The 24790-nt window shown below is 42.2% G+C and overlaps 2 protein-coding genes across 5 annotated transcripts in view; one reads left to right on the top strand and one right to left on the bottom strand.

The window, feature by feature from the left end:
- The window catches only part of cbarpb (CACN subunit beta associated regulatory protein b), a 252131-nt gene that overhangs the window by 217368 nt on the left and 9973 nt on the right, over positions 1-24790 (top strand). Inside the window, exons 1-5 of one of the 3 annotated variants that reach the window (XM_069694892.1) lie at positions 18605-18751; positions 19725-19960; positions 20876-20948; positions 22489-22637; positions 24576-24637. In XM_069694892.1, the coding sequence (XP_069550993.1) occupies positions 20901-20948; positions 22489-22637; positions 24576-24637 (259 nt within the window). In that variant the 5' untranslated portion in view covers positions 18605-18751; positions 19725-19960; positions 20876-20900. The other 2 variants (XM_069694893.1, XM_069694895.1) reach the window with 2 other exon arrangements.
- On the bottom strand, positions 11896-17434 carry atp5f1d (ATP synthase F1 subunit delta). 2 transcript variants are annotated; one of them, XM_069694875.1, is made up of 5 exons: positions 17194-17434; positions 16167-16320; positions 15090-15178; positions 12175-12304; positions 11896-12021 (listed from the first exon to the last, which is right to left on the bottom strand). In XM_069694875.1, the coding sequence occupies exons 1-4, from the start codon at positions 17308-17310 to the stop codon at positions 12182-12184; spliced, it is 483 nt and encodes a 160-aa protein (XP_069550976.1). In that variant the 5' UTR covers positions 17311-17434; the 3' UTR covers positions 11896-12021; positions 12175-12181. The 2 variants fall into 2 exon arrangements, with proteins under 2 accessions (XP_069550976.1, XP_069550975.1); XM_069694874.1 differs by having other exon boundaries at positions 11896-12304.

Raw genomic sequence — 24790 nt, forward strand, 5'->3', positions numbered from 1 at the left:
CTTTGCAGATGGGAAATGTCTGCAAGGTTTAACAGTTCGTGTATAACGCAGTAAGAGGTTTCCACTTAAGATACTCTGCGTGCTCATCAAAGTTGGAAATAATAAATCAAGACTGTCTTAGCTCAGACACGATGAAGGTATATCAGTATTATCACGGGCTCTTTGAAAAGACGCTTTATGACCACTCACATTTCCTCGACTCTGACTCTTTTCCTCAGAGAGAGCAAACACACTTAGTGGCTCACTTTGCTTCAGCTCTCTAACTCTTTTATTGTTAATGTTCACCATGATGTCAACAGTAATCAGTGTTTCTTGACCCGCGAATTGTTGGCAGAATACTAATCATTAACTGACTTGTCAACATTGTGTTTGGTATGTTTCAGGCATGCTAAGTAGTTATATATCAGGACACTGCAGCTCAATGTACAGTAGATTTCATCAGGACAATAAATCCTGCTGCTAAATGGCATCTGTGTTCCCATGCAACACACTATTGTTGACAGTCTTTAAAAATGAATTTGAAAATAAATACTTAAACCTGATACCCCTGATGTGAAATTAATCTTAAATGAGGAGATTGATACCACTTATGTATTTTGAGAAAATAAAAAGCTACTGCCAGAAGTTCGTTGGCTTAGCCAAAAGACTGGAAACAGGGTGAGACAGCAAACCTGGCTCTATCTAAAGTTAACTAACTTCACAAATTTCTGCGCCTGACCAAGAAACAGTCCAGCACATAAACCTCTGTCAACATTGCCATGGTAACACTGGTTTTAGGTCTCTACACCGGTAGTGACTGCACTATATTTTTCAGGTTGACCATCCATCCGTCCCGTTCATGCGATCACAATAGTTTAGGAACAGCTTAGGGAATTTCCTTCAAATTTGGCACACACCTTTACTTGGACTCAAGGATTAACTGGTTTTAACTGGTCAAAGGTCAAAGGTCAAGGTTACCACATCATCCCTTTCGTGTGAACATGACATAACAGGAACACCTGGAGGGAATTCAACTCTATCTAGCACAAATGCTCACTAGGACTCAAGAATGAAACAATTAGATATTTGGGGTCAAAGGTCCCAGAATACACGTGTAGCCATAACTCAATAATTAATATGCCAATTCAAATTCACACACATGCCTCATAAAATGGTGAGGCGATGACATTTTATATTCAAAAGGTCAAAGGTCAACTTCACTGTGACATCATAATGAGCTGCAAACAATTTTCTGCCCAATATTCAACAGAAGGGGGTATGGTGACCATTTTTCATATTGGTCAGATACTGAATTAGTGTCACGAATCTTGGGTGTCCATTTTAAAATTGTGATGTCCAACTATTCCTTAAAGATACTGTAAAATGTATGATATCGGGGTAAATCCTCTCATTTAATGGCACTTTTCCTCCGACAAACAGTACATTCATCATTCTGACCACAAAACGTACTGTACGCAGAAGTTCTTTTACACTGGAATCCATCCACCTGACCTTTCCATAGGCTGCACATTGGCTTTCTATTTGGCGTCATGGAACAAACACACTTCCCAAGCCTCCACGTGTGGAATCAGTCAGTACTGTAGCTGCATATAGAGCATGTCTGACCTGAGCTGAACTCATGTGAAACAAGCACATGCAAGAAGAACTGACCGCTACATGGACGGAACGTTACAACACAGCAGCCGGAAACAAGGTTACTGTACAGGGGTTAGTTGGGGAAAATGGAGCAAAGATGGGTTTTGGTTTTCTGCAGTGTAAATGTGCATGATGACAGATTATGGACTTGGTCCCACATGCTGTCAATGGAAAAATCCAAGGTGGAAGGGACATAGTAAGGTTTAAGGGGGGGAGAGTGGGCAAAGGAAAGTAGAGCAGAAAGAGGAATAGAGCAAAGGGTAATTTCCTCATTGGATAGAGAAGACAACTGTAGGCAGCACCGTCATAAATATTACATATCACATGCATGCCTTTGGAAGACTGTGACATCTGTTAAAAATATATATTATAGTTCTTTATAAGATAAATATGTGATTGGTTGACAAACTGGATCATTATGAGCCATTAAACTGTCATGGAAGTTATCTCATACATGATGTACTCGATCATTACAAATTGACCATCATAAACTCTTTGGTTGGACCTAGTTGGACATGAACACACAGCCCTGGAATCCAGTCCAGAAATGGTCCGTGCATGTCGGTGGAGTTATTTCTGCCTGCTTTAGGTGTCCTAGTGGAAACGAGCTTGTTGGCATATTTTCCTCCAGGGCTTCAGCAAAGAGGATCGTGACTATGGAGCCAAGGTGAGTTGTCAGTCACTTCTGGCACAGAAGCAAGCGTCACGCAGCACGGACCGGTGAAGGTTAAAAGGGGAAGCACATTCACACCAATCATCTTGCAAAGCATGTCGCATGTAATTTGACGTCTGCGATTTGGTCTCGTTTCACTCAGTAGACCAGTGTTTGAGTCCACGACAAAGTGATGTGGATAGCTTCGAAGAAATCTATTCTTAGTAGCTAACCCATTAGTTTTTGTTTTTGCCAAACTGTAACTACGTGGTCTTGTTTTACTGAACATAACCACATGTTGTTTTTCCTCCCAGACCTAACCAAGTGGTAGCTCACACCTAATCGAGCCAAAACTACACCTCTGATACGGTATCCTGTAGTGGACTGTATTACATGTGTTGGCGTGATACCGGGTTGCACTTTTTGTTTACTGTTATGGGAGGCAAACAGTGGACATCTCTTAGGTTTTTCATACTGTAATGATTCATGGTGAATTTGCCTCTCTATATGCCGACTGTGAATTCGCAGACAAATCGACGCAATGACAAGTAGTTCAAGCTCAAACTTTAAAAATGAAAATAGCCGTTCCATGTGTCCATTTCATCCTAATCTGTGTATTTTTACATAGTGGCACAAGCTCATTACCATCAGACAGCGTCAGCACTCTCCAGAAGAAAAAAATTAGTTGCAGTAACTTAAGACAGAATGATGTCACAATGGACACTCTTATTTTGTCATTATATCTGCTTTCAAGAAATGTGACATCACTTGTGAGATTTCTAGAAATTGTGTGTCGGTTGGAAAGTTTCAAAACACCACAGGTGGCAGAACAAAGGTTTCATCATAGCTTAAGAGGAAGGAAAGGCCACCCGGAGGAGCTCCTCTGCTGTTATTTAGACTACCTCAATTCCTCTTTTGGCATGTTGTGGCTGAGTCCATGTACAGACAGACACACGCACACGCACGCACGCACGCACGCACGCACGCACGCACGCACACACACACACACACACACACACACACACACACACACACACACACACACACACACACACACACACACACACACACACACACACACACACACACACACACACGGGGTTAACCATGCAATTAAAAGGACATCAAATAACTGACTGCACTTTCATGATGAGTGTGAGTGTGTGTTCATGTGCTCTCTTGTGTGAATGAATCCTCACATGCCCAGGCACATCTAGTAGATGTTTTGGAAAAAGGGGAAGAGCAATTTAACCCAGCTAAAGACAGGCTACAGAAAAATGTGTGTGATGACATGAGTGATCTGTACAAAGGAAATGGGGAACAGTGTGCTGTCTCTAGGACAGGAAAATGAATTGGTTCAAGAGACGACTAACCCGGCAAAAGGATGTGCCAGGATTCGTAGCGAGAACTTTGGTTAGATAGATAGATAGATAGATAGATAGATAGATAGATAGATAGATAGATAGATAGATAGATAGATAGATAGATAGATAGATAGATAGATAGATAGATAGATAGATAGATAGATAGATAGATAGATAGATAGATAGATAGATAGATAGATAGATAGATAGATAGATAGATAGATAGATAGATAGATAGATAGATAGATGGGTGGGTGGGTAGGTAGGTAGGTAGGTAGATAGATAGATAGATAGATGGGTGGGTGGGTGGGTGGGTGGGAGGTAGGTAGGTAGGTAGGTAGACAGACAGACAGACAGACAGACAGACAGATAGATAGATAAATAGATAGTTACTTTATTAATCCCACAAGGGGACTTTTTTTTTTGCTACAGCAGCATTATAGGTACAGGAAAGCAATAAAACAACAGTAAAAAATATGAAATATAAAAATGCACAGTATACACAATAAAATAGAATAAAAATAAAATAGAATAATTAAATTAAAACTAACTAAACAACAGTGCAAAGATTTAAACAAACAAGAAAACAGACAACCAACGGTGTTATTGTTGTGTGATGGATTTTGCCAGAGGTGAGTTATCGTAAAGTCTTATTGCAGTGGGCAGGAATGATCTCCTGTATCTGCTTTAGGTCAAAGCTGTCAGCTCAGTTACCTCCCCCTCCCCCCCACACACACACACATAGGTGCCAAGTGTACCACATGTCTGCCATGTCATCAATCACTGTGTGATGATTAGGTTGCCAGATCATGTACAGCAGTGTTTCCCAACCAGATGACCTCAGATACCTGTTTACTGACAGCATCATTTATTTCAGCCATACATTCATTTCTTCTAACTCTTTCACCATTTACCCAATAATGGTAATTATCTACATTACATTAGCTATTTCACCATTTAACCTAACGTTAGCTAACTATTTGAACTGGTCTACAGTGGGCTAATACATTTTGACTTAATCCCTTAGTTAACTGGTATCCATTTCTTAAACAATTTCAACTTTTTATACATTAATATAACAATTTTACTTATCCATTATTGTTTACTCCTTACTTCAGCAAATAATTATCCATTAATATTAGTTAGCTGTTTTAAGCTAACAATCGTAATTGTTTTTTGATTTGATTTTGATTTTGATTTTATACACTTTATTAATCCCCAAGGGGAAATTTCTTCACTACAGCAGGGGGGCTCTCAGGGGGGAGATGCTGCAGCAGGCTGCCACTAGCGCGGCGCCAGGTAACCTGACCTGAGGTGCATGTTTTTGGATGATGGGAGGAAGCCGGAGAACCCGGAGAGAACCCACGCAAGCACAGGGAGAACATGCAAACTCCGCACAGAAAGGCCCAGGACCTGATTCGAACCCAGAACCTTTTTGCTGTGAGGTGACGGTGCTAACCACTGCACCACTGTGTCGCCCTTAATAGTGAATATTTTCTGTTTATCCGTGAATTTAAACTTTTTATCCAATAATGTTATCAAACTAGTTTACTTTAAGATAACAATTCTAACGCTTTATCCATTCATATTTGCTCGCTTTTTAAGCCAACCATTTAAACTGTTTTATATATTACTTTACATTTTAAACTTTTTGCAATTAATGATAATATAACTATTTGAACTGTTTTTCCATTGCTTTAACAACTTTAACAATTTATACAGTAGCTACTGGTACTTTAAGTTAACAATTTGAACTCTTTACCCATTAATATTACCATTATAATATTATAAGTATTTCAATTTCCTGACTTGCTTCTCAACTAGTTTTCCCTCTAAATTCTCTGACATAACATGAGGACATGGTTCTGCAACTTCATCTTTTCCGATCAACTCTACCTCTAAGCAGCTCCAGAGATAATCGCTGGGCTACAAGAAGTCCAACAAGAAGCGGTCACATGTACTCCGTGTGCTTTATGTTGATGATTGAAGTTGAGTCATGAGAAATGCAAAGCAAAGAAATGGCCTACGATGTGCCTCTTTATGGTCTCATGACTAAAAATAGATCCGTGCATATGTTTCCAGGGACACTAAAGGCCAAGCTGATTTCATCGCACTCCCCTGAACAGAACTAGAACATGCGTGTGTGCGAGTGTGTGAGTCTCGACCTTGTCTAATCTTGTACCATGATCCTCTGCCCTTTCTAGCGTCCGTCTTTGCCTCCCAAATCATATTTTTACCCTCACACAGGTATACATGCCTACTCAAGTTGGACTGTACATACCGTACACACAGGATGGGCCCATCCCTGCTGATGCACTCTCATGGAGCATGTAACTACTTTGGTTCGAATGTCAAACAGCCGTCTCTGTCAGCAGCCCCGGAGAAAGACCGACATTTTACACATCTGTCCCGGACAAAGCCCGCCTCGTAATCTCTCATACAGACATGCACAAATGCACAGCCTTCTTTATTCAATATTTCTTCAAGGGAAGATTTAATTTCACTCGCGTTGCCTTTTGTTTGCCAGATATTGCATCCTTTAGTTTTCATTTATGCATAGTGCTGTAAAAATGCACATGAAACCACTCGAATCTGCTAATTAGAGCCTTGAATTGACAAAAAGGAAAGAGTGGATGTTTTTCTTTGGTAATGAGTAATTTAGTGAAGATCATCAAAGCACTGCGAAACTGGAAACAGACCGGGGATGTGGAATAACTCCAAGCTTAGTTTAAGCAAATCTGCTGCATGTTTTTTTGCCTCATGTAAATGTGCCCCACCTGCGCTGCTTGTAGGAAGTGGGAGAGCGGCTCTTAACACAGCTGAGAGGTTGTTTTTTTTGTGTCTATTTAACATCTCACTGGTCTAGCCAAGGAACAGCTTTATTTTTCACGGCTGCAAAAATGCATCTTTATTTTGAATTCCTTTTTTTTAGTCTAATTTTAAAAGCGCAGATGGCAGACCAACAACCATAGTAATTAATCTTATAGGTGAGTATATGTGGTACTTTTATACACGCGTGTCTTTGTGTTGGCTCCTCATTTCTGTCTGAATATGCGTTGACACACACACATAAGGCCAGAAGAGCGCTCTTCCCCTCTCCCACAGAAACACTCAGTGCAACGATTACCTGCCTTGCCACTCAGGGGGCCATTTGCTGTTACCACAAAGCTGATTATCTCACCCCTACAGCAGGCTGCGTTTGCTGCTTTGCAATTTTTCTCCCAAATGCCCACACTGCTATTTGTAGAAATGTTACCTTGCTGGCACAGGTTGAAGTATGTTTGTGTGTATGTTTGTGTCTGGGTGAGTGTTTGCGTGTGTGTGTGTGTGTGTGTGTAAGGTGTGTGTGGTGTGTATTTGGCGGGTGGGTGGGTGTTTATGTGGAATGGAAGGCTGTAAGAATGGAGGGATGGATGACATAAACAGGGCAGAGTGGTGGGAGGCTGGTGTCAGGGCCCTACTCCCACTACCCGGCTGGATGCAGTATCTGACAGCTGACTGAGAGTCTGCGGGCCCCCTCTTTACACAGCCTCACCAAAAGGTCAGCACTTCAATCAGCTCCGCTCTATGGACGCTTCTCTTCCTCTCTTGCCGCTGTAAAGCCTCAATTCACCCCGGGATACACACTTGGCCATGTTTGACCACATCTCACAGGTGGAAATTTTCAGTTTTCACATTTAAGAAAGCAGTCCCCAAATGTGTTTATGTATCTGCATGTATTGTGACATCCGCAGTATATTAAAGTTCCAAGACGGGTGATTATGCACGCTGGATGATATGTGTAATTTTGGTGCACTCTGGTGTGTTGAAAATTGCCATCCTCAAAGTCATAGCTGGCTCACCGCTCAAAGCGTTTAAAATTTCCAGGCCTTTAATTTCCTCTGAGTTCCTTCTCGGGGTCTCTCATTTGCCTTCACACATCAGCCACTCTCAATATCCTGCAGCCTACTACCTGCCGCTGGAAAATGTCTTCTCTCTGGATGATCAGATTTGCCGTTCAAATAATTCTTAACATGACAAGACTGCACAGACAAGAAATAAACAGGACAAGCGAGACACAAAGTGTTTTGGCTGGTTGCCGTTTGTTTTTCCTGTTGATCAAATCAAATCAAATCATGACTTTACTTCCTGTAAATGAGTCATCCAAAATGTAATCTAAGGGTTTCTGTTTAAACTGAAGGTATGTGTGCCTTGAGGATTTTTTTTTTTTACAGTCACAGCAGCTGTTTAAAAATCTGATTACTCTCATAATGTGTCATCAGTCACTCTCCCATTTTAATGCATAACTCCCTTATTACTCACCTATCACAATGTTCTATTTTTTCACGATCGTGCCTGATAAATTAAGAGGTCTCCCAATACTGTCAGCTGCATGAATTCTCATTAACACGAGCAGTGAAATGTCAATGAGGGGTGCATGTGAAGTGTGTCCCATGATGTCAGGCTAATACGAGCAGTGAAACAGATGAAGAGGGTTTACGTTTGAGTGTCCACTGAGAGACTCTCATCTGCAGTTCAAGTCAGATGACGCTAAAGTCACTCAACATCCAGATCCATGCAGCCAGTGACTAAGCCTGTATCAAGATGCTCAAAGGCATACAGGAAAATCTCCCGCTGTCTCGCAGCCAGTGCGTGTCATGTTGGAGCCTCTTGACAGTACGTGAAGGAAATCTTGCGCCCCCATTTTTTCCGTCAGCTTTACGATTCATTTTATTGTCCACTTTACCACTACAGTGACACATGCTTCACACGCGCACATGCACGTGGGGGCACAGGCGCACAAGAAATATGTTTTGTCCCAGTCCAGCCCTGCATGCTTCAATACAAGCCTAAGTACCCCCGGCGGACTTTACGAAGGTGCACACTCAAATGTAATTTGATTTTTTATTATTATTATTATTATTTTATTCTATCTTCAGAGCTGCCATTTTTACATGGGCACTGAAAAACATCTTTAAAATGTCCCAAAAGCTTCCGAGGTGACATTTTCAGATTGCTTGTTGTGTCGAATGTTGAAATTATTAGTCCATTAATCGATGAGTCAATCGTCAGAAAAGTGGTCTTTAAATGTAATAATCAATGACTTGTGGAAATCATTTTTCAAGAAAGTGGACAGCCGTGCCAGCAGCTCTGTCAGCCCATTTCCACCGCGGCAGTTGGGGAGCCGGTTTTGGAGCTGGTGTCTCATTTCAAAACAGTTCTTCGTGATTCAACAGAAAAAGACAGAGCTCCCAGCCAGGAAAACTGGTACTAGTCCACCATTGTTGTTATTGCGCTTGAAGTGCAGCATTGCTGCGAAAGTGAAGACGGTGTCATAATGACGAGCCTCTCTAGCCTGTGTGGAAAAGCAAGCTGGTTTTTAAAAGCTTTGGAAGGTTGCTCACTAGGACAATATGCTAATAGCTGCAGGTAAAGTTCACCAACAACAGAAGGACCGGCTGAGGCTGAGGCTAATTAGGTTTGTGGGGCATGTTTTTTTTTTTTTTTTTTTTTTACCAGCTGACTTTCTCTGAATCATCAATAAATCTATTAAATAGTCAACTGATTAGTTCAAACTCAATCATTAGCTGCTGCACATGTGTTAATCTGATTCAGATGGTTTGTCACGAGATGTCAAGATCCAGTTTCTCTGCAAGGTAACAAGTTTGTGACCAGCACTCCAAAACCCAAAGATATTATTACAACAGTCACACGAAACAGTGAAGAGCAGCAGACTATGTTTTCTTGACGGCTTGACTACTTACGGTCCCCCTCCACTTAAAAATGGGTTATTTTTTTCTTCGCGTTCCAACAGTTTGAATGCTTGAGCTTCTCTATGAAGAAGGATGCGTGTGCAGGGTTTAACACATTTTAATGCATTTATCTGCAGATTTCCCCGTGCCCATTGAAAATCAGATTTTAAGGCCAGCCTACCAGCGTGATTTGTGACATCACAAATAGTTTGGAAGCCGGTCTTGGACTTTACATTAACGTACGAGACATTTTGTGTTCACGAAGAGAGAATGACTAGTTTTCATTCAAGGATTTTTTTTTTCCAACATAATTGAATTTCTTTTACAGGTCAGACGCACATTATTCTGAGTATTCAATATACATATTAAAACACGATTGGAGGGGACCATTCGGTAAAGCTATGGATTGTTCACCACGCCGCTACACATCCGAGCAAGTTTAAAAAGTTTATTTTTTTTAAGTTTAAAATCATGCAGCTACCAAAGATATTCTCACTGTCGCAAGACGCTTTAAAACTGAACTCCGCTTTTTTGAGCACTGACATCATCCTAAATACGATGACACACGTGGGCTAGTCTCTTTTGTTCCTCCAATGGTTGACTCAGTAAATACAATAAGCCGTACCAAAGCTGAGTCGTTTTGTGTTCGAGTACCACTCAAAGATGACGCCATGGATTGTCATAGTGCGTATCGTGTTTTTCTCCGTCTGGTAAAGACGGTACGATCTTTAAATTACAGTACATGGCCATCCATAGGAGATGGACAGTGACTATTATCGCAGGCTTGATCGGCCTTGGAACAGCAGCAAACAGCTATCGCGTAAGGGCTCTCACTGGATAGACATCATCCTTTATCAATGCACGCACACCACTTCACTGCTTTTATATCACCGTGCAGCACTTCAACACTTAGGTCAGACAGTCCATTTAGGACACGTAATTCGGCTGTGAGGAACAGATGAATGACTTCAACTTTTTTTTTTTCACTATGAATGTATTCGGCGCCAGTTTAGAACAAAACTAAAACTGGAATCCAAACCAAAAGGACTGGTTCCTCAATCTGACAGCATCTTGTGTTTTTTTTTTGTTTTTTTTTTTAGAAAAGATGGAACATCCAGCGCTGTTTGAGCAACAAACTGAGAAGAGAGGGTTCACACGGAAAGCACATGGGCATTTTCTGCTTTGCTTTTCGATGAGAAGCATTAAAATCTGTATAATCTACAAATATTTATATATATATATTTATATCTATATATATATACATGTATATATATAGATACGGCCTGGTTTCAATATCCCTCTGCCCGTCAGTAATCTGGATTAAAGAAGTGGCGGTTTTGACATGACCGTTTCATCTTGTTTGTCAGAAGTGTTACTCACACGCACGTCCCCAGGCCCGGCAAGCCAACCGATGAGTGAAGTGTGTATTGCTCATGAGTGTGCATGCGCAGCTGGGACTTGAAGGCTTGGATGAAAGAGACAGACAGAAAAGAGAACAGAGAGCAGGATGTGTGAGAAGTGTTGACAGCGATTTCTTTTTTTTTTTTCATTATTAATGGGTAGCGAGGGAAGTCAGTTTACATAGCATGTTTTTAAATCGGTAGAAAAAGATTTTTCAACAGATTTGACAGCTATAAAACACGGCGCCTTTACCGAGAAGTCCCTCCTCAATGCAGGTGATCCCGCTTTAAAAAAAAAACAACAACACATGTATAGCACGTTAATAGCTATGGGAGCATTTCTGTGTGAACACTTGTTGAAGGCCCTCGATAGTTTTGACATTCAAAATAAACCGGTTGTGGTTTGCTGCTCTGAAAGCCTCCAATCGGCACGTGAATGAGGTCAGCGCCTCCTGCAGTGTCTGAGCTGAAAGCTGGTTGTTATGAAACAAGAGAAAAGCCCAGTTTTCCACACACGGGACGGCCAGTCAAGGACTTTGCCTGGCTTCATCACAGTAGCCTGAGGTCATCGCGCATAATAAACAACAAGCAATGCCAACACATTTAAGTCAAGCCACTGAGGATTCCAAGTAATTCCAACCCAGGAGTGGGGCCCCGCATCAGTAACAGTGACTAAGCTTTCTTCAAATGAAAGGCCCGATACACAGCGCCATGATTCCACGGGGTGTTTCTGTTGAGGAGTCACCACGACGGTAATCAGATGAAGCAGTGGGCAAATGAGAAATATGACAGTTCCTTCCCTGAAACTATGGTTTGCCGAGAAGTAGTAAATCTGATTATCTAAAAGACCTTGATAAAATACATTTTAACTGATGTCTGCTGCCCCCAAGTGGCCGCAACCATTATCACATAGACACTATTTTTTTTGTGATGCATTTTCCACAACACATTAATTAATTAAAAGTAATTACAACGTCTTGTTGGGTTATACAAATCTATGGGAGTCAGGTTGACAGTGCAATAAAAGTACTTGATCAACTTAATCAATCATCATCATTAAACAGCAGGAGAAGGCTGGATCACAAGAAAACACCACTGACTCGACCACCATGTAATTCCAAATAAATGTATTTTTTATTTCATCCACTGTACAAAGAAAGCATGGAACCTTCTGGACACTGACGTGACAGAGCTGGAAACACAGATGGATTTCCATTAAAAGCAACAGAAAAGATTACCTAGAGGGAGAAAATAAATAGGACTCAGTTTGATACATAAAATGCAACGCTGTAAGTGGGCACTAATTTCCTGTCAACATTTCCACTTTCATTGTTATTAACAGGACATCCTTCTAATAATCAGATCATGGCGCAGCAGCCGAGCGGTCGTACCACAGGTCTACTCCAGAGCCTTGACGATGGCCTCGTTTGCTTCTACGCTGATCTGAGCTTCTGCCCTTCCTGCCTCGTCGGATGTACCGGCCAATTCAGACTGGGCCTTCTCCAGGTTGGCCTTGGCCGCCTAAAAATAGACAGAAAAACAGATCATGCAGCTGTGCAAAACAAAACAGGTACACAAATGACAAAGCCCGCGGTTCAGACTTCGACGAAGATGCAGGTCAGTTGCGTTGTTCCCGCTCGGAGTCGTTATTACTCCGGTGTGAAGCAACGTAACGTCAGACGCGCCCTCGTCGTCTATCACCTAACAAAAACTAATCTCAAACAGCTGATCAGCCGGTTATTCAGAAAAATCACTGGACCAAGAAGAGTTGGTAAAAGTCTAATCTCCCCCCCCCCCGAAAAGGCCTCTGAGGCTTACTGGGATGTAAAAGCCAAATAAGCAAGGCGGAGCAAAGATGAATCAAAAGTGAGGAGAAAGACGAGCAGAGAAAATCCCCACTGCCTCTTTGCTCTGAAAGCTCCATTTGTCACAGTCGCGATTAGAAACGAGAAATGCCAAACATAGCTGGAAGTTAAAGGTCTCCCAGTAGGGATTTGACACATCTGCTATAACTCAACAGTGACTGACCTTTCCCTCCTTATTAACAGTGTGGGCCCATGTGCATTGTTACTACGGAGTAGGGGGAGGAAAAGAAAAAAAAAGAAAAAGAAAAAAGAAACTCATTTACTGCTATGGAGTCAACTTGACAGTGACAGTGGCACAGCCCAAGGTCAAAGATAAGACACCTCCACACCGAGTGCATAGTAACAGCCTAGCATTAACAAGAGTGACATTTAAACAAGGACTCAACACTGAAGTCCAGCGACAACGCTGATCAGCTGGATAATCATCAGCTGGGAGGGGCTCAACGGCCGAGAGGGGGGGGGGGGGGGGTCTACATCAGAAGGAGAAATGTTTCTGCTGTCAAAGACCACGACCGGGGTGAGCAATCGGGAATTATGGGAGCCTCGACAAATCCATCACCCATCACAGCGGTCTCGTTAAAACACAGGAGATCCACAAACAATCCACTGACCCCTTTAGGACTGACATTCTGAAGGCACCTGCCAAGTCGGCCCTGCCGGATGAGTAAAAAGAGACTCCGCCCATGTTCGAATATGTGGCAAAGCAGATTCAGAAACATCAGCCCACACAGATGGAACAATATGACCATAAGTGTGTGTGTGCAAACAGCATAGTTTTCTATCTGGCTGGTGAGAATTTGAAAGGTCTCCTCCTTGAACAGTTTGTGATAAAAAAATTTTTTAAAAAGTACTTTGAAGAGAAGACACTGGCTCTAAGAGTTTGAACTGATGCACCATGACATCAGCCCTGAAACCGCAAACTTGATTCACACGAACAAACCACCATCATCATCATCATAATCATAATAATAATACAACTCAGAATAAATTCATCGTTTTGCTCGCCCTTCACAAGTCCAATTCTAAAGATACATACATATATACATACAGAGCACCTCAGGTACAAAGACCGTGGCTGCAGAGTACATTTTTAAATATAATAAGATTAAACAGACCTTATTTGGTGCTAGAATTAAAAACAAAAATGTGTTAGTGAAGGACAGATCAAACTGTCAAATTAAAACCAATTTTCAAACTTACATATTCTACTGACGGGTATGACCACAGAGTAATGTTACAGTGCACACATAAAAACTGATATTAATGAATGCCTTTTTTTTTTTTTTTTTTTCACCAACATCAGTTGAATAAATATTATTCTCCTTTGTTGCACACCGGATCTCAGAGGCTGTGTACATGTGACACAAATATTGATGCCATGCAATTAATTCCTCATTAAACATGGTGTAATACAAGACCATGAAAACCCTTAGAGCGTTTATAATGACTGGATCAATGCAACTTTTAGATGGCTGGTCAGTAAAGTCAATTCAGGGTCGTTGAATGCACTTACAGGTTTATCTGTAGAATTAGCTCCAGTCCAGTCAATAAGTCCTGCTGTAAATATGGCCAACTTTAAATAAATTGTTAAACTTTTAAATGTTCTATATTGAGGAGTCCGAAATTGTATTCATTACTGTGATCGCAAGATCATGTTTTCCTTGAGGGCCTGTCCAGTAACAAAATGGAACAAAACATCACAGACATCGAACTGAAGGTGACCTTAAGTGTCCAGAAACGTAACCATGACACTTTACGCCGCCTTAATCAAATGCCTTTTTGGTGAACAATCACTCGAAGCAAAAGCAGCCAAGACAACAGTGGCCAGAACGAGTCTCTGGCTGAGCCACTTGAGGGGAAAGTCCTGACTTTAATCCCAAAGAAAATCTTTGTGCAGACACCTGAAGGTCAGAGACGCTTCCCAGATCTTACGGCGTCTGAGAGGATCTGCAAGGAAGGACGGCCTAAACTTCCCAAATCCACAAGTTCTGAGTTAAAGGTCTGAATAACTTTGTGAATGAGACATTTAAGACTTTGATTCTTAATACATTTTCAAGTATTTCTCCATGTTGTTATTATGGATAAGTCAATGTTGATTTACAAGGATTTTATTCTTTTAAAAGAAAAATTTAATCTACAACACAAAGACAGTAAATAAAATCCAGTCTAAAATACATATATATATATATATATATATATATATATAAATTTACATCAATGCTGAGTCCTGTGAATACAGCATCGGCATAAATGAAGTCAGCAAACCGATTAGCAGCATTGCGGTTAAAATATGAAACTATGCTGGCATAAACTGTAAAGTATAACTTTTGACAGCTGACAAATTGAGTTCATCTTACAATATATTTTAATATACTGACCCAGATGCGTACATCTAGGCTCTGTTGTGCATGCGCGTGAAATGAGGCCGACACCATACTCACTGCAATGTCCAGCTGGTCCAGGGGAACAGCCTCCTCACATAGCAGTTGCACTGAAGAATCAGCGTTGACTGTTACTGACCCACTGCTCACTGCAAACACAAACGGTACAACTATAGACGATGCCACAGAGCCATAATTAATACAATATGCAATAGAGCCCAAAAGCACTGCCCGCTTCCTGGATTTTTTTTTTAATCAGGACTGCTGTTGAGCCTTCCCGAGGCATCGTGGGCCGAACTCGACGAAGCCCTGACGAAGGGAAGAGCCGAGAGAGATGCTGCACAATCTGAACTTGTTGCTCTGGCTTCGTACGAGGCGTCGTCCTACCCGGGTGGATGAGCAACGCGTGTAATCGTGTCGAGGCGGTGTTAGTGACGCTTCGGGTGTGTGAAGACGAGGACAACTGAGCCACCGCGGTGACTTTCCCGCGGCGTTGTCCCGCGGTAATTGAAGCACACTTTGTACGGACTTTAAAACCGAGCCGGGGTAATATTTTCATCAATGATTTGTATAACTTTTTCTAAACAGCTGAAACAGGATACGAAAGATATTCAGTCTTCATTCTAAACGAAGCAGTAAATTTAACGCGCATCTACTGTTACAACAGCTACAAAGAAACCCAGGACCTCGATTATTTGGGACATTTTTGATCATTTTGTTTAGAATTGAACAAGTTAGGCTTCCTTGCGGCACGGTGGGTCGCACTCAGGAGGACGTTAGAGGTATTTACAAATGAAATACCTAGTTGGCAGCGAACAGCTCACGTTGACCAAATGATTCTGGTGTTAAAAATGTACCACCTTTCAGAAATAACACTTCTAAAACAATGTATTTGAAAATACAGTGGGCAAGCCCGAAAGGCATGGCAGGAACGCCACGTACAAGATGCATTTAACCACAAATGGGTGTGCTTCTTCGTGACAAAAATGACGATCGGCGTCATCAGTACATTGCCCTTTCCATGGATCCAGATAATGCCACAGAGGGCCCTTTCACCGTGATCCTGTCCGCCGTCCTCCACCTCGTTTTTTTGTTGTCGTTTTGTTGTGTTGCGAAGGATAATCTTAATAATCTTACCAAAATATTTGGCAGCTGAGCCGTCGTCGCTGAAGACCGTGACGACACCTGGCCGGAGCACCTGCAGGGTGGGCACGTGGGCCGGGAGGATGCCGAACGCACCGGTGAGCGTGGGCACGTCCACCTGCTTCACACTGGCCTCTTTAAAGAATACCTGGAAAGGTAATCAAGACGGGCAACGACGTCACCTGTCGAGAACTGCAGCTTGACGTGAACAAATACCGACCGACCAAAGACGCAGGTGCAAAATAAATAAATAAAAATCTGTAAAACTAAATGTAGAACGTGACAAGAGCATTGACAACATCCATCTGTATTATGCTACAACTACTGGGTTTCAACTTACTATTTCTCTACGTAATTCATAATATTACGCTGAAATTGTGTTCTGCTATATATATATATATATATATATATATATTTTTTTTTTTTTTAATACCGACTCGGTCACAGCTGATCAGCAGCAGAAGGTTAAGAGCACAGAAAACCCTTTAAAACTACAGTCGCGTAAAACAAATAAATAATAATAATAATAATAATAATCAATAAAGTAAAACAAGTCCCACTGACACCAACTTCAAGGTTACAGTGAACCATATGTTCAGTGATTGTCTCTCAGAGAATTGGGCCCTCGAGCAACTATCACACATTTGAGAAGCGTGATCAAAAACGATCTCGCAGGTTTATAATAAACTTCAGAGAGTAAATACTTCCACTGCTTCGCGGTGAACTCCACGAATTGCTGCTCAAAGCCAGTTTCACCGACCGCTGGCTCAGCTAGCCGAGCTAACCCTCGTCAAACTAAACCACACCTGACGTGCATTGCGCTTTTTTTAAATTTTATTTTATTTTTTACTGCTAAAAAAAAAAACCCACGCGTTAGAAACCACGTACCGGAGACGCGGAGAGAGTTTTTTTTGTTTTTTTTCTTGCAAATTCCGACGGTGCATTTCACCGACAAGTTCAGCTAGCCGAGAAGCTAGTGGGCCCCAACGAGAAGCCTCGTCGGTGACGTGAGCTCGGCTACCTGCGTCGGGGAGGCGAAGGTGAAGGACATCTGCTGGGCACCGGAGGCGACCTCAGCGTACGAGCGAGCTTGCCTCAGCGCGGGGAGAGCACGACGGAGAAACCTTGCTGCCAACATGTCTGAAAGTCAGATTTTTTTTTTTTTTTTTTTTAATTCTGTTCAAAGTGCGAGTGAATGGAAGAGATCCCCGGAGCCCGTCGCGTGTCGATGTGCGCTATGGTGGGACAAGGACGTTGGAGGCTACCCAAGATGCTTTGCGGTGGCGCAGAGGAAACAGGGTAATGTGGTCTTTTAAGAATTAAAAAAAAAAACAACCAGCCCAGAGTAAAATTGTGACTGATTTTCTTTTTTTTTTTTTTTTTTAGGGGGTGTGGGGGAGGTTAGGTTAGGTTAGGTAGTTACTTTATTAATCCCCGAGGGGAATTTTTTTTCGCTACAGCAGCATACAGAAGCAATAAGATAATAATAGAATAGAAAAGCAATAAAATAGCAGTAAAAAAATGTAAAATATAAAATGCACAGTATATACAGTATATACAGTACAGTATATATATATATATGTATATATATATATATTATATACAAACAACCCAGAAACACAGACAACAGTGTTATTGTTATGTGATGGATTTTGCCAGAGGAGAGTTATTGTACAGTCTAAAGTTGTCTAGAGTCTAGACATTATGTCATTATGTGAACTCGTCGTGATTGTATTATCGTTTGTTTTTTTTAGTTTTTTTTAAATGAAATTTCAAATTCAAAGATTCATCAAGGAAACAACGTATTTCCCATTTTGACTGTATTAGACGACTGAGCCTCGCTCCGCCGGGAGATGGCGCCACGATCCCAGACCATAAACTACACAGGCAACAAACCTGTGGCAACAACAGACAGGGACCCGCCAGCCTGGTCTCGGGAATACGTTTGTGTTTTATGTACAGTCTTTGTTTGTATCCCACTTGTTTGGCGCTACACACACAAACAAACACACGAACACACACACACACACGAACACACACACACACACACACACACACACACACACACACACACACACACACACACACACACACACACACACACACACACACACACACACACACACACACACACACACACACACACACACACACACACACACAGTTTCCTCTGCTTCATTATTTTTTTTCCCACATATGCAAGCGTGACTGCCCAAAAAAAAAAAAAAAAAAAAAAAAAACAATACGAAGAAGTTCGGAGAAAAAAAAAATAAAGTAAATGAAATATTATGCTTTTCATTAAGAAGGACCCTCCGGCTGTCCCCGGCTCTGACGCAACGGCTCAGCATAGCTGAGCATCGGGTTCATAAGTTTTGAGAAGCCCGTCCATCACAGCTTTACCTCACTCCTTGCGTCACGTGGTGCGCCTCTGACCGGGGTGGTGGGCGTGTTTTAAACAGTGGGGTTTCATTCATAAATACTTTTAGCTTTAAAGTCCACCTTAAAGTGTTCACAGAAGAGTTTCGTGTTATTGGCTTCGCCTCTGCTGCCCTCCTGCGTGGACCGGGATCGTGGAGAAGGTGAGCTGATCCCGTCGCTGCATGCCTTGTACGCTTTGTGTGCGTCTGTGCAAGCCAATTCAAATCTGCCTTTTCTTTCTGTCGGTGTGCCATCGGACTGATGGGAGTCATGAGCGCCTGTGAAACATCGAGATGGCATATTAACCTCGCTGCGCCGATCGAAGAAAAGCAGTTTTCATCCGCGTTTTAAGTTTTACTGTCGGCTTCATTTCCCCTCGTATGATCTGAGATCAGATTTAAACAGCTTGAACCTCCAGAAGGAAGCAGCTGCCCCTGCTCGTGCCGACGCCGGAGGGAAAAATACCCCCGTGCCGAGCAATAAGAAACGGAATGCTTTCTTTTGTGAAACAATTTTTCGCAATAACCATTTTACTACAAGGTCCAAAAACATTGTATGTCTGTTTCGTTTTAGGGACGTATTGAGGTAATTGTAATTCAAATAGACTGTGGGAAGACGCGTAAAAACGAAAACAATGCGCCGCATGCCGCCAGTAATACAGCTGGTATAGACGGAAATTTGGTTAAGCATGATGGGATACGGCATTGGTGGGACACCCTGTGTCTCACCATCTGCTCTGGCAACTAATCAGTAGAGCAATCGTCAGGGTTTGCATCACTACAAAAGTGAGCAGCTCTTTATAAAGTACTGGGATACACTGATTTCCATAACTTACCTTCATAAATATATTATTTTTCCTTATGTTTCTTTATGCCTTACAGCAGAGCAAAGACTGCGACTATACGCTACCTGTCATTTGCCATCTGGTTACCAAAGAGTGCAGTCAAGGAAAGTTTAATAAAGCTTAATGTTGCAAGAACATTTAGAAACAGGGTATAAATCATCACTACTAAAAAAAAGTAGCAGCAAAGCCTGTCAGTGATTGCTGCATTTGTTGAATGCAGGCACTTATGTGATATAAAAACTTAACCACAACAAAATACAAAATAATTAACCAATCATGTTTGTTTTCAGCCATGCAGCACTGCCGTCCTGTTGCTCCAAGGCCAGTGGGCCAGCCCTGAGGGGGAGCGCTGCTGCTGCTGCTGCTGCTGCTGCTGCTGCTGCTCAGGCTCAGTCGGCTGGGTGGGCTGAAGTGGCTGAGGATGCAGCAAGGGAGCTGAGGAGGAGACTCCTGAGCTCTACAGCCTAACGCACACATCCAGAGCTGCTGCTGCTGCTGCTGCTGCTGCGCACTGCCCTCCATCAGGGTAAGACCACTGGGCTGACAGAAAGCAGGATGTGGTACAGTACTGCAAAAGGAAAGCCTTCTGTTCACAGCTTGGTGTGTTTCCCGTCACAGTTGTCATGGTTTAGACGGTAGATGCAGGGAATTAAATGGGCTCGCAGCTAAGGGCTCAGCAATATCCTACAGGTTGTGGTGCTGAAGTTGAGTGCTGCAGTGACTGGCAGGCAGGCAAGGAGTGCTGAATGCTGCTGGCATGTTGCTTCTCCCTTGCTAGGTGAGTAGATCTATCCAGGTGTGTGTGTGTGTGTGTGTGTGTGTGTGTGTGTGTGTGTGTGTGTGTGTGTGTGTGTGTGTGTGTGTGTGTGTGGGGACTTTATGTGTGGGCGTTTGGTTGCAGCAGTATTAATGGCAATGATCTGTAAGAGCAAACGCATAGCAGCAGCAGTAGTGGAGCTCAGCTGCTGGAGCCAGTGTTTAGTAAGAGCTGGCTGCTGTTTCTCTCTGTCTATGTTCTGCTCTGTTGTGTGTGTGTGTGTGTGTGTGTGTGTGTGTGGGTGTGTGGGAGGTAGATGGAGAGTCTTCGGGCTGATATAGAATCACGGGTGATGATTAACAGCCAAGATACTAATGCTTGCATCTTCTGTGGGGTTTGACGCATGCGTACAACATAATACTCTTGGTTTCTGCCTCTTGTTGCACTCTCGCATGGCAGTTTTTAGGAGATGTTTCTGTGCTGTGAGTGATATTAATATTGATTTCTTCAGTTATTAGACACCAGTTTGTTTTGTACTGTTTTGGGCTTACATCTCAAGTATGTCTTGATTTATTTCCACGGATGAAATGCAATACATTTGGTAGCTGACTAAGACTTGACGAACAGCTCCAGTAAAAGTAATTTCCTTCGTGTACGTGTGTGTGTGCATGTGCTATCTCTCAGGGGGACTCTCTAGTTGGCCTGGACCATGAGCAATGAGTCTACCATCTGGAACATCCTACCAGAAAACTCCACTGTAAGTCTGCCTTTCACCACTGGCTTATTCTCAAACGTCTTGTGTGTCTGTATGTGTGTGTGCGTTATGTGCAGCTCACCACCAGAACCATACTTTCCCTCATATTCTCTTCTGGCCAATTGACCGGCTAATAGAGAACATCCTGACCTGGACCTGAAATAATTTAATCTCTGATCTAATCTCAGTTTTAATTTCCCCTCACAGAGAAATTACAGCGTGACGTCATAGTCTGGCGCTCATTAACACTTAACACCCCTTGCGGGGTTCAGCACAACTCTTGATCTATAAAATCATCACTAATATCGAGAGTACGTTATCTTTACGCAACCTTGGCTATCATGTCACTCTGATACTCCATAAAAGAACAGAGCCTGCTGCCAATCTCCGCTCTCCCACTCATTTTGCCATCTATCATTTTACCAAAACAGTTTCATTCCCTGTTCTGTAGCCGGTATGGGCAGTGCGGGAACAAACATTTTCTGTTGGAATTTAACCAATTAACCAATGCTTCCCATTTTTTTATGACAACTGAGTAAAGTTCTTCCAATCAATTAAGAGTGAGAGATTCAGAGGTGTTTTGACCTCCTCTGGTGACAACTGTTCCCTTTGACAAATCTGACTAAATATTTGAGCTGTAGCGTCTGCATGAGTGTGGTGAATTCACTCAGTTTGCAGTCCTGTCTGCAAGAGCTTTCCCATAGCTAAGGTACACTGTAGACAGGTTAATAGCCCTGGCATTTTTTTTTTTTTTTGTTTTTTTTGTCGTATTTATAGATTCACTTTATGCAAGCCAATCAACCAGTGGGGCTGAATTAATCTGGTAAACTATGTGATGCTACTGTGAAGGTGAAACAGCTGCAAAATTCAGTCTACCGTTGAAGCGTCTCAAGTTGCAAACTAAATGTCTGCAAATCTCTTCAGCTGAACCTGCAAAGTGCTCACTTCTGTTAAAAAGGGGTTGCTTTTCTGGTGCTGATGCCACCGTCAGGCATGATTATATGAATGGCTCATTGATGGTATGGCTTTGTTTTTACCTTTGCTTCTGAATTTGGCGGCAAGAATGAGAAAAACACAGGTGACGCAGTCTGATTGAGTCGAGTGTGGAGGAGTTTTTTTCTATTGACGCTGTCTGTCACCTTAGTAAGGTGCGATATTAATCATCAGTTGCTTTCATGTTCGTATTGGAGGCGTTTACTCATGCTCGCTCTCTCTTACAGCAGCACGCATGGAATACAACTACTGTACTTCTGTGACTGTTATCTGCTTTACTTCCCCTCTCTGCCTTCTAACAAATCTATCTATCTATCTATCTATCTATCTATCTATCTATCTATCTATCTATCTATCTATCTATCTATCTATCTATCTATCTATCTATCTATCTATCTATCTATCTATCTATCTATCTATCTATCTATCTATCTATCTATCTATCTATCTATCTATCTATCTATCTATCTATCTATCTATCTATCTATCTACCCATCCATCCATCTTATGATATCTCTTATTACCTCTTTTTTTTTTTTTTTTACCTCAGGAGATCTCATTGGAGGATGAGGAACAGCAAGATGGCTACGCACTCCTCCGGGTGGTCCTCTCCATCTTCCTGGTAGGAACATTGATCTTCATCTCCGTCGTCCTCATCGCTTACCGTCGCAGCTGTCGAGGAGGGCCATGCTGTGCCAGGTGTGATATAAAAATGATGTATTCAATTTGAGCTTCTTTTTTTTTTAGCAATTCACTTGACACCCCTGTCACTCATCAAGAGTGACTTCGAAACTTTGCAGCATGACATAAGCCCATAAAAGTGTTAAGGAACCAACAGTAAGGACTGATATTAAGGGTGGAAGTAATAAAACCAGCAGAGGTACACTTTAATAACAAGTGCACTGTAATAAGTGATACCCTTCAATTTGTGTTGACGCTGTGCCCGAGCCGTGTTGATTCAACTGGTGATTTTGAGGCTACAGAATGTGGCGTTGTGTAGCTTTCCATTACAATATTTTATATTGTTGCCTGCTGTCCCTTATATTTATCTGCCCTCAAACCTCCTATGATACCATCTAACACAATAACACCAAGCTCTACATCCTACAAACTTAAATCAACACCACTCCTACGCAGTTTCAACAAAAAGTGCAGGTTAGCCTGCAGATCCAGGTGCACAGCTGTTGCTTTCACTGCGCTACATAAAAGCACACATGCTCACATAAGAGTACACACATTCTGTTGACAGAGGCTACCGTTTCTGAGCTCACATGCAGCTGCTATTTAGAGACAAACCGGTACTTATATTAAATAATAGATCAAGCTCATTGCAAATGAACTAACGACGTCTTGTGGAATTGTCCAGCTCTTCAGTGAACCATAAGAGTAATTAAATCATCTTTACAATCAAAGAAAGCTGTGCTACAGGAGTAACATTACCTTATCCAGACTTGTAAGCACAATAAAGCAAGACAACACAGTGCACTCACCCATAATACATGTCTGCTGTTTTGAGTGTCAGGACCCCCTGCGGGCTGTTATGAAAACACCTTGGTGGAAACACATTCAATATTCATGCTCATTTATTTGTGATTCATCTGTGTTTATTCGGCGGTAAGATGGCTGACCCTTGAGACTCTTTGTCCCTCTCCACAGCAGCACACACCATCACCTACACTTGAATACACAAGAGCGCAGCAGCCAGATGCAGATAAACAGAGAGCACAGAGGCATGGAAAAGGCTGGGGGAGAGCAAAAGGAGAATCGGGCAGGCTGGTACAAATGATGAGTGTAATGAGATTTCATAGCAGCCATCGGCGGTGATTAATCTCACGTCTCAACCCACCGCCGTGTGCGCATAGAGAATATACACAAACTCGCACACATGCGAGGTATGGGGAAGCAGGAGCCACAGAGGAAATGAAAAAACAAGAAGCACAGATCTGGGGTGGATGGAGAAATCCCTCAAGTCACTTCACACCCACACAAACACACACACATGCAACTCATAGCTCTTCACAAAGAAATCAGATGAAGAAATGACTGGCAATGAGCTTTCCGTTTCTCTTTTTCTGCCTCATCAAGTAAATCCTGTGCATGGGATTTAAGAAGCGCTAAGGAGGATCAACTGCTATTAATGATGTTAAAACAGAGAGGTTCTCAGAAAGATTTACCAAAACGAGAATCACACACTCTTTCCGCCAAATAATATGACCTTTATTGTGTATTTTCTCTGTGCCCTTAAAGATGAGTGGAACTGTAGAATCCAATAAAGCACCATGCTTTATCAGTTCAAGAGGTCCCCTGGCCCTGAAGGTTATCAAGTTACTGGCTATGACTTAGGCCCTCATTGATTATACAGCCAGGCAGGCAGCCATTTAGACAAACAGAATACTTTGTCCTTATAATGGCTTTATAGCTGAATTTTTAAACTGTTGACTTATAAGTGTATTTTGAAAGTGCATGTGCATCATTCTCAGCCAGCAGAAAGGTCAAACAGCAACACTGGTCATACGTAAAACCTTGTACTGTGGTAGCCTGTGTGGTTGCCTGCATCAGCGGGGTCCGTCGGATGAAAGACAGACTTCAGGGGTAATCATGTCACAGCATTGATCTGAACATTTCTGTGTCCCCTAGGACCAGCGATGACCCGGAGAAAACCAACACCACCTACGTGGAGGAGTCTCAGCCCAGCCATGGTAAGAGGAAAAGACAAAAAAGAAATGCAGCGAGGGAGGGAAACAGGCAAGGAATGAAAGGGAGGAGTGAAGGAGACAGGCAAGCTGGGAGATGGAGGGATGGGACTGATGGAGGCAGGGATATTTTTTATCACGTCAGCACAAATGTATAAT

Source organism: Brachyistius frenatus, unplaced genomic scaffold (assembly GCF_029030835.1).
Source record: "Brachyistius frenatus isolate BFR_SWC_R1_liver_20210118 unplaced genomic scaffold, ASM2903083v1 Contig_18, whole genome shotgun sequence".
Lineage (NCBI taxonomy): Eukaryota > Metazoa > Chordata > Actinopteri > Embiotocidae > Brachyistius > Brachyistius frenatus.

Bases quoted from the DNA above. Each gene is read 5' to 3' on its own strand.
- atp5f1d (XM_069694875.1), bottom strand. From the start codon at position 17,310: ATGTTGGCAGCAAGGTTTCTCCGTCGTGCTCTCCCCGCGCTGAGGCAA. The intron at 16,321-17,193 runs GTAGCCGAGCTC...TTACCTTTCCAG, and splicing joins CCTTCGCCTCCCCGACGCAG to GTATTCTTTAAAGAGGCCAG. The intron at 12,305-15,089 runs GTGAGTATGGTG...GTCTATTTTTAG, and splicing joins TGGACCAGCTGGACATTGCA to GCGGCCAAGGCCAACCTGGA.